This window comes from Grammomys surdaster, unplaced genomic scaffold (genome assembly GCF_004785775.1).
Source record: "Grammomys surdaster isolate TR1022 unplaced genomic scaffold, NIH_TR_1.0 125974, whole genome shotgun sequence".
Lineage (NCBI taxonomy): Eukaryota > Metazoa > Chordata > Mammalia > Rodentia > Muridae > Grammomys > Grammomys surdaster.
The window spans coordinates 341869-352664 of NW_021620791.1; the positions used below are offsets into that span (position 1 = coordinate 341869).

General features: G+C 44.8%; 1 protein-coding gene across 1 annotated transcript in view; it reads left to right on the forward strand.

Moving 5' to 3' along the window:
- The first annotated feature begins 2927 nt into the window (after positions 1–2927).
- Positions 2928–10796, forward strand: part of Tbc1d31 (TBC1 domain family member 31) — a 58283-nt gene continuing 50414 nt past the window's right edge. Inside the window, exons 1-2 of the mRNA XM_028753862.1 lie at positions 2928–3076; positions 6541–6687. Coding sequence (XP_028609695.1) covers positions 3000–3076; positions 6541–6687 — 224 coding nt within the window. The 5' untranslated portion in view covers positions 2928–2999. The remainder of the gene's footprint in view (positions 3077–6540; positions 6688–10796) is intronic.

The following is a 10796-nucleotide window of genomic DNA, read 5'->3' on the forward strand; positions in this document are numbered from 1 at the left end:
AGGATATATGAATGAGTCTCAAAGCACAATAATAACAATTCAAACAATCCAATTAAAAACACATCAAGGATCCGAGCAGACACTTAGCAAGAACGCACGTAGAACACAAATAATTGCATAAAGAGATGCTGAGCCTCGCTTGCCATTTCAGAGGAAGAAATTAAAATCGCCATGGATACCACGATATTCCCAGAGTGGCCAAAATGACAGAGATTCATAACCAATGAGGAGCACCTGGACTCCTGCTTTGGAGGGGGGGGTGAAGTATCACATGGGTGCAGAACACATCTGCCAGTCTCCTGAACAGCTAAACTGATGCCTGCCACACAAGGCAATGGCTCCACTCTCAGGAACACCTCCCAGAGAAATAAAAGGAGCATTCATGACAGCTTTACATGGAAGGAGAAAAACCAGAAACCATGGCAATGTTCACGAATGGCTAGACAGATTATATGGATATAATGGAGCACCACTTAGCAATGAAAAGGATGACTAACTGGTGTCCCGGCAAAACAACTGATCTCTTAAGAACAATTTCAAGCCCGTGGTATATAATAGAATCCAGCTGGAGGGGGAAAAGGAGGGGTGAATAAAACTCCATTTATATAAATGTCTAGAAAGTAATTAATGTGAGGAACAGACAACATCCAGCCGTGGCTGTATGCCAAGTAGGATGGGGCTAGCAAAAGATCACAAAGAATAGCTAGGAAGGAGACTTGTGGCGACCGATACGTTTATCCTCTTGATTTGGTGGTAGGTTCACAATGAGTGCTTGTGTCAAAACTTATGCAATTATATATATGCGTAATACTTTAAATATGTAAGTAAAAGAATATATATGGGGTATGTATGTGTCTATCTGTTATTGACTAATGATCCATAGGATTTTTTTTTCTGAGCCAAATTATAACTGTGGCTCAGGAAGGGCTCCAATTTGAAGTCATCCAGTCTTAACCTCTCAAGTGCTGGGATTATAGGACTGTCATGATGCTTGACCAAATGCTTCTTTTGTTGTTGCTTTTCTGTTGTTGAAAATCATGGGGCTCAGGAACAGAAGAGTCATAATTCTATTTTGGCTTTCCTCCTACTTCAATTTCCTAGGAAACAGGGATTATGATAGCACCCACTTGTAGTAAATCAAATGCTTCCCCTTTCCCCTCATGTACGTCCACATACTAATCTCAGTATGCGTGAAGCCTAGAAAACACACACACACACACACACACACACACACACTCATGCACCAGTAAGTTAAGGAGTTTCATCTAAGACTATCATTCTGGACTATTCTTGTGAACCCTAAATCCAACGGTAAGTGTCCTTAGTAAATGGCAAGTCAAGCTCTGAGACTTAGAGGGAACCTTATTAGAGACACAGGAATTGCATACAGGAGATACAGATTCAAATAGCCTTGCATGAGTGTCCCAAAGGAAACAGGAAAGCAGGAGCATGTGTGGGTCAGAAGTGCTCATCTACTGTTAACAAGTGAGCAGTGGTAAGAAGCTTCTACTGAAGCTGAGAACAGGCAGGAGCTATGTTACAGGTGCTACTCGACTTATTAACAATGAGATAGAAATAGATACATACGCATCTAACACATCTTGTTCAGAACCTGATGGTATCAGGGGACACACTTTAAGTCTCTGGAGGAATATGCTCATCAGATGACTATAGCTCAAAACCAATCAGGAGGGAAAGGTCAGTTTCCTAGTCAGTGAGGTGAACTCATTTCCTTAAAAATGTTTATACTCTCTTCTGAAAACCTCATTTAATTTTTACTTTATGATTTTTCATTTATTTTCACATATGAGAAAAGTATGGAGATATTTGTAACAAACAGAAGGTGGCTATCCCAGACAAAGAAGAAAATCTTTGTTGACAGACTCTGTTGACACGGAAGGCTGAGGGAATAAATTTCTGGTCTTTCCATTTGTTTTCTGGTTTTTCGAGACAGGGTTTCTTTGTGTAACTCTAGCTATCTTGGAACTACTTTGTAGACCATGCTAGCCTGAACTCACAGAGATCTGTCTGCTTCTGCCTCCCAAGTACTGGGACTGAAGACATGTGCCACCACTACTTGGCATAATTTCTGTTTTATACACCAAATATGGGGCAATTTAATTAGGAACCAATTTGCAACTTTATACAGCACTGAAGTGGAGTTAACAGTATTATCTAAATTGTTTCTCTGTGAATTAAGTGAGTTGGCATGTTAAGCACGAAGGACAGCCACACATAGTAAGCACTAGAGAAACACTAAGTGAATTTTGCTAAGTGAAAAAGATTTCCGATGCCAGCGCAGCTGGTTCTTGAGGTTTTTGCTTTTCTAGATTGTGAACAGTGGGCTGGAAACCATAATGTGGGAGTGTCTTGTAAATTTACACAATTAAGACACGATGAGTGTGGCAAAAACAAACAAAAACAAAACAAACAAAACACAACGGAATTCATTTAGGTCTGTGGAGTTCTGCAGTGTCTATAAGTTCTAGGAAAGGAACTCTAATTCTCAACGAACTTGTCTTAGCTTCTCTATTAGTTGTTTCTATAAATATCTTATTCTAAACGCAATATAGAACGAAATGCAGGAGGGAGTAAGCCCTCAGGAGAAAAACACTTTTGATGTCTATTTGAGCCTACAGGCGGCAGAGAACTGAACTCCCAGACTTCGTCTTCAGAAAACTACAACTCCCCGAAGCCTTTGGGTCGCAGGGTTAGAGAGAAGCCTCAGAAAAGGGGTGGAGTCTAGAGAGAAGTCGTTGGTCGTTTCCATTGTCCTGAGCGGAGGGAACCATCTGAGCGGAGGTAGGCGGATCCGTGATCTGATTGGTTGTAACTAGAAAGGGCGTCCCCCGCGTGATTGGTACAGTCCTTGGGGGCGGAGACCCCGCTGCGGCCGCTCGAATTTCCCGGGTTGGGCGCGCGGGGACTGCTGGGTAGCTCTCGGGACGGTTACCCCACCGGGTCAGCAGTGGTCCAGAGTCGGGGGGTGGGGGTTCGACATGCAGAGCACTGACCTGGGCAACAAGGAGAGCGGCAAGATATGGCACCGCAAGCCATCGCCAGCCACTCACGACGGGTGAGGCCGCGGGCTGTGGAGACCGGCGAGGGGGCGGGTCTGCGGGAGGCTGAAGTGGGAAGCGTGGCGGAGGGGTGCCAGCCCGGGCATTCTGACTCTGGCGGTGCGCTGCATCCCTGGGTTGGGACCTCAGTAAGAGCAAATAGCTTCGGAAACCGTAGATTGCAGTTGCGTCCCAGGTTCTGGTCCCGGGTAACAGTGAGAGGGAGGCAGGAGAAAGCTCTACGATTTATGCAAAAGAAATTTGCAGTTCAGATGAGTGCCAGGACTCCATCTGCTTTGATTTATTAATGTCTATTCCAGTTGGGAAAAAAACTTCAGGAGGTGATGGGAGCAAAGAAGGCAATGCACATCTGCCTCTGCAAAAGCCGAAGCTCTCCATCCTTAAGTCATTACACTGCCCACATCTGTAATGTTGAGAGCCTAGTGTGGGCCAAGCACTCTTTTCACTATGGAACAAGGCTGGAACAAACTTACACGTTCCGCAGTTGCACAGAGGAGTGTGTGTTGCGGGGGCTGTCAACGATGCCGAGACTTACCCGCCTGTGCTTTTCATTCTGTTGGGAGTAGACGGCCGGGTTTGAGACTCAGCCTCTTGTGTGACGTCAATGGGAGTCTTTGCCCCCGTGATACATTTGTTTTGGTTCCCATGGTGCATGCCTAAGTGATCTTGGTGTTTCTGATTACCTAGGCTTGCGTGGACTGCATGGTATCATTTGGCTTCGTGTCTCGAAGTTTGTTTCTCAAAAGACTTTTCGGTTTATCTTTTAGTTGCTTCCCTAGAAATCAAACTGTTTTTGTAGGCTGAAAGCACAGTTATACGTGGATCAGCCACTATTTGACTAGCCCGCCACTGTGGTTTCTGGTGGCTGTCTACCCTTTATCAATGCTATTGACCCATCGACCTATTGAATAAACAATTTTTGTCAATAGCGGAGATTCTTCAGCATTTTCATTTCAGCTTGGAAAGCAGTTTTGAGCCAGAACAGCTAAGTTGAACCAGCCAGCCGAGCTCAGAAAGAACCAAGAAGGGTGAGCTTATTTAGCAGTAAGTCTCAGATGCTGAGAACATTCTAGGCCTAGATTAGATTGTACAGAGAGGCTAGAAGCTTTGAGGACTAGGCCTAGGTTAGTTAGCAAACAAGAGGCAGTAGGCCTCCAAGATGACAATTGCGTCAGGAGAATAAAAAACACTTTTACGTGTGTGTGTGTTTATATGCATGTGTTCACGTGTGTAGATGCAGGCCAGAGATCAGCATCAGGGGTCTTCCTTAATTCCTCTTCACCTTAGTTTTTGAGACATAGATGCTCACTGAACTTGCTGTTCATCGCTTTAGCTCAAGAGAGCTGTCTGTTTCCATCTCCCCTCCACTGGAGTTACAGATGTGGGCCACCATATGAGGCTTAATTTTTGTATTTTCAACACCATGAAACTCCATAAAGATGGACATCATAAGATTTTTTTTTTATGCCCCTGATCAATCTAAAAAAAGCTCTATATTTAGATAAACATGAAGAAGAATACTTTTTTTCCCTGCTGAGGATTCAGCCTAAGGCTTTGTACATATTAGGCAAGCGCTTTACCAGTGAACCTTTGAGGGAAACGGCTAACCCACTTATCAATGTAGCATCCTTCTGTAAGCTTTGAAAATGAGATTTTTAATTTGGAATATTAAAACCCAACATGCAAGGGACTGGAGAAATGGCTCAGAGCTTAGGTGCATTGGCTGCTCTTGTAGAGGATTTAAGCTTAATTTCTTTCCAGTACCCGCTTGGAACTTCACAACCTTCTGTAACTCCAGTCTCAAGGGGAATCATAGCAGTCTCCTCTAGCATCTGCAGGCACAGTGACGTATATTCAGTCAAAAGACAAATCATTTTTAAAAGATTTATATGCAAAAGATAACATTTTCACGATTAAATAGTATTCTTGAAATAAAGGAAGCTGGCTAGCCAGAGGGCTCAGAAGGTAAGGGAGCTTTTGGCCAAGCCTGACCTCCTGAGCTTAGTCCTTGGGTACCTTATGGTAGGAGAGCATCGGCTTCTATAAGTTGTCCTATGACGTCCATGTGTCAGGCATGTGTGAACGCTCATGCACACACAAATAAAGTAATTTTAAACAGAGTGGGATTGTGCCGGCCTTCAAGACTAGAATGACGATGCATGCTTTCATTTTCCCATCTTTGTTTTCAAGATAGGATCGCACTGTGCAGCCCAAGCTGGGTTCAAACTCTCGGTTTTCCTGCTTCCGCTTCCTGAGTCCTGGGATTGTAGGTGTGCGTCACTGTGCAGCTCTGTGTAGTAAAGAAACGTTTTAGGCTGCAAGTGTTTTCCTCACATTTGGCTTGTGCATGGCATGGCATATTTGTGGAGGTCGAAGGACAGCTTGTGGGGATCATGTCTGTCCCTCCATCATTTGGGCCTAGGGGATCAAACTCTGGTCACCAGGCTTGACGGCAAGCATCTTTGCCTGCTGAGCCATCCCACTAGTCCAGTAAATTTTCTAAAATGTTTTTCAGCAGATGTATGGCACAGGAATTCTCCAAAAATAGTAAATTTAGACAAATATTGCTGTACATTCTGTACAAAGTTTGCCCATGTAAGAAGTATGTGATTATGAGCAAATACATATCAAATCTAGAAAAGCAGAGTGGGAGAGAGCTACCCATGCCACTGTTCTCTGCACACAGCAAACAGCATTTGTGTTTCTCTCTTTTTCCCCACATATACACTTTTTCTTTTGCATATTTATGTTAGTTATGTTTGTTTGTATCTGTGTATGAGTAATTTACAGCCCAAGGTTAAAGTGTCTGAATTTTCCACATAGCTTTAGTGCATACTATATGTATCTATAGAATAATATTGAAGAGTTAACTCCATTTCTTACCATTGGAGTAGAAGTCTGATTCATGGATTTTCAAAGAGTGACATAACTGACGTTATGTGGTGTGACGTGGTGTGAACTCTGTGTATTGTAGGTCAGGTGCAGGAACACAGCGATGAACATGTAGTCCTTAGAGCACTCACTTGTCAGGGTGTGGTGTAGGTCTCAGAGCTGGAGATACAACTCACAATTTGTGGAGCATTTACTTTACAGAAAGACTCTTCTACCCAGTCATCTATTCATCAGAATGCTGTTTATATGTGCCTTTTTGCTGTTGTCTTTGCTACTAAACTGTAAGTGACAGGAGGGGCAGGAGCCTTGTCTCAGTTATTCCTTGTGTCTGGCTTCTTCAGTTCTGACATGTAGTAAGTTTTCTAGTATTTAATGAATAAATGAATGCTCGTTTCTTTTCAAATGAATGGCTTTCTGAACTGTTTAGAAATCCTTATAAGACTGACTCTAGGAACGAAAGGAATGTCATTAGGAAGAATACACAGTCAGGAAGCCTTCAATAGAACCCATTACATAAAAGCTGGTATGTGGTGTAGATTGTAACATGTAGATTGTTGTGTTTTGACAGAATTATAGTGAACATTGTTCACAGCACTTCTGAATACCATCCAAAAGTCTTGCGGTTTTTGAATGTGGCTTTTGATGGTTCAGGCGATTCCTTCATTGCTGGGGACCATCAGGGAAACATCTATGTTTTTGACTTGCATGGAAACAGGTAAGCAGATGCTTCCAATATATATGTACCTTATTATTTAGGGAGTTATTGATCGTTGAGTATTCAGTTACTTACAAATGACTTACAAAGCTCTGCTGAGTTCTTAGAAAGCTGATGGAAGTGGAGGAGGACTGGTTTATAGGGTTGCTGGCAGCTCTGAGGATTCATCCTGGGACCGGGTCTTGTTATGTCCCAGGGTGACCTCTCGACCCTGCAGTGGTCCTACCTCAACCTCCCCATTGAGGGGAGCCACATTTCCTGCCTGCTTGTTTTTTCTTTCTTTTTCTTTTTTTTTCTTCTTCTTCTTTTTCTTTTTCTTTCTTTCTTTTTTTTTTTTTTTTTTTGGTTTTTCGAGACAGGGTTTCTCTATATAGCCTTGGCTGTCCTGGAACTCACTCTGTAGACCAGGCTGGCCTCGAACTCAGAAATCCATCTGCCTCTGCCTCCCAAGTGCTGGGATTAAAGGCGTGCACCACCACTGCCTGGCTTGTTTTTTCTTTCATAACAATTTCTATGTTGCATTTTATTTATTTTATGTGTGTCTGTATGTGTGTGCCTACACATGCCACAGCTTGCATGTGCAGGTCAAAAGAAAGCTTCCAAAAGTTGATTGTCACCTTCTGCCACGTGGGTCCCAGGGATTGAAATTGTGCCAGTTAGAGATGGGGTACCTTTACCCACTGAGATGAAGTCCCACCAGCCCTGCTTGCCTTCTCTTAAATAAAGTTTTCATCGCTGTTCATTTGTCGTTAAGGTCTGGTGCTTCGTTAGGTGATTAGAAACTTGATTTCTGAACCTTTTTGTTACAGTGTACTAGATCCTAGCACTACAAAGAGTTGGAGTCATCCTCCTTCTTTTTCTATTTGGTCCAGAAGCAGTTAAGTAGGATTGATCCCTAAGTATCCAAGGCGAGTCAAGGCCATGAGGCAAGTGTCACTGATGAGGAGTCAGTGTACAGAGCCTTGATCAAATAAGAAAACACTGGGGAAATAGGAGCCTGGTTTCCTACCGCCTGAGGGCTTCAGGTAAAGAGAGGAAGAAAGCTGGAATGAACCCTTCTGTTTTAGATTAAAGTTGGACTTGTCAGCGTAAACTCCTGGTTTGCACAGAGATAGACAAACACAGACATCTTTGTGAGGAGGAGCACATCTTTCCTAGTGTTGCCCCCTCAGAGGGCCAGGATGACATGCCAGGAGCAGTGACCAGACCTTGTGCTCAGTTCTTAGATTCCAAGAACTAAGCTTTGATAAAAGAAACCAGAGGTCCTTGTAGAAATGGCCAGCTTCAGTATAGGGGCAGGTGTGTTATAGGATGAACCTGTAACATTTCATAGATACAAAAACTATCCCTAGAACACTGAGAGTGTCAGGACATAGAAGCCAGCTTGTGGGAGTGCCCACGGAGGAGAGAATTTGAGCAGTAACATAAGTACTGACAGTGACGGTCATGCCCCTGCAGTCCTGCTATAAGCAGCACTTTAATGCAGACTGGGATGTGGCACAGTCAAAATTTTTTCTCCCTACAAAGTTCTTTTCTTTATGTATTTTTTCTTCCAGTACTAGGGCTTCAAACTCAGGGCTTTACACAGGTAAGCATTCTGCCACTGAGAAATCCCCAGCCTCACCTGGGGATAAATCTGAATTATAGAAGAAACAGAATAATGGTTAAAATGAAAGGACCTGGCACACACTGTATAAACCAAATGATTAAAGTTAATAGCAGTAAAGGTCAGTGACCTGATGCAGTAAAAGCAGGCAGTTCTGTGTGGTTCCTGCCAAAGACAGAACCCAGATGCAGCCAGATGGAGTCATTCATCAGCTAGTAGGGGCATTCACTAACAAAACTGTCCTGGAACTGTCACAGAGGTCACAGTCGAGAATGTTGGGAAAGGGACTAGACCCTTAGGTGGAAGGAGACGGGAGAGACATGGTGGAGGCATGGGTCTGCACCCATCCTCCTGTCAGGCTTCTGTGGGGCACCTGGCAAGATGTGGAAGGACTTTCTCTGATGGTTAGGGGTGGAAATGTGATGGAAACATGAGCGGGGTCACTTACTCTTGGATAGTTCAAGAGAAGAAGTTACAGATTTATCTGCAGTCTGTTAGAAATCTGCTAACTGTCATTTCTGCTCCTCACTAAAAATAGCTACGACCCTGCTGCTCCACCCTCATTCTTCCTCACCCACCCTGGTGGTCTCACCTGGAGTGGCTCCTATTGCTGGACAGCAAGATGCTGGCCGAGGGCTCCCCTTACACAGCAGCGCGCTTCGGCATCAGCGAGTCTCAGCGGCTCCTTGCTCCTTTGCTATTTGCCATTCTCCAGCGACTGCTGCAAACGCTTTACAATTTCTTTGCCTACTTATGTTGGACATAGATCTTACTCTCACTTCCCAGCCTCCTGATTTATGAGAAAACAGATACCAAAGCCTCCCTTTCTTTTTCCCCATTGCAGCCTCCATTATGCCAGTGAGTTCACACATCTGTAACTTGTCATCTTGTTCCTAAGCTGATGGTTCTGGCCCCATCCCTGCCTTCGGCCTCTCCTGGGACTTCACACCTGGGCCCTCACACCTGGGTCTTCACACCTGGGCCCTCACACCTGGGTCTTCACACTTGGGCCCTCACACCTGGGCCTTCACACTGGGCCCTCACACCTGGGACTTCACACCTGGGCCCTCACACCTGGGACTTCACACCTGGGCCCTCACACCTGGGACTTCACACCTGGGTCTTCACACCTGGGACTTCACACCTGGTCTTCCCTGCTTGTTTTGTCCGTTGTCTCTCCCCTGTTTAGAGTAGAGGAGGAGAAGTAATTACCTCCACCCTCCTAAGTTGTAAGCCAGGGTTCTTATAGCAAAAGACAGATTAGCAAGGAGAGAACAGGTTATGACAGAGTGACTATGGGTGTTCAGGGAGTGACCAAGTTGCAGATTACTTGCAGCAGAAAACAATAAAATCTTAGAGAAGTGAACGGGAAAAAGACTTGCTTCTCTCGAAAGGCAATGAGCTGTGTAAAGGCAAACAAACATAGAACAGTGGTATAGATGACGTGGTATGCTGATCCTTCTGGTGTCTTTCTCAAGAGGATAAGGGTCTACCTTTTAATTGACCTTTGTCCTTTGTGATAGTAGGAGAGTAGGGATACCCTTGAAGTTTATTCAGATTTATGTAGACCAGACAGATCAATACGGAAAAAGCATAGAGCTTTGTTTGTATCGGCCCCTTGATTGTTTTCAGGTCAAAATAATTCTTAGACCAAAATGTGTTTTAGGATGAACATTTACGGCAAACAGAGCAGTAGGCCGAAGGGCCGTGAAACCAGGCATGGTTATTAAGTCCTTGGTCCTTCTTATGGCCCAGCACAATGGTCTCTTTTCAGTTTCCGTTATAGTGAAACACTGAATACTTACATCTCCCCTTCTCTCTTAAGCTTTGAGTTACAACACTGCTTCTTTAACCATTCCTCTGACATTTCCCCCTTGCTTTGCTGGCTTCTCCCAGTGTCTACCCCACACTCTCCTCCCAGTATCTACCCCACATTCTCCTCCCACTGTCTCCCCACACTCTCTTCCCACTGTCTCCCCACACTCTCTTCCCAGTGTCTACCCCACACTCTCCTCCCAGTGTCTACCCTACACTCTCCTCCTAGTGTCTCCCCACACTCTTCTCCCAGTGTCTACCCCACACTCTCTTCCCACTGTCTCCCCACACTCTTCTCCCAGTGTCTACCCCACACTCTCTTCCCAGTGTCTAACCCACACCCTTCTCCCAGTGTCTACCCCACACTCTCTTCCCAGTGTCTAACCCACACTCTTCTCCAAGTGTCTACCCCACACTCTCCTCCCACTGTCTCCCCACACTCTTCTCCCAGTGTCTACCCCACACTCTCTTCCCAGTGTCTAACCCACACTCTTCTCCCAGTGTCTACCCCACACTCTCCTCCCACTGTCTCCCCACACTCTTCTCCCAGTGTCTACCCCACACTCTCTTCCCAGTGTCTACCCCACACTCTCCTCCCAGTGTCTAACCCACACTCTTCTCCCAGTGTTTACCCCACACTCTCCTCCCAGTGTCTACACCACACTCTCCTCCCACTGTCTCCCCACAC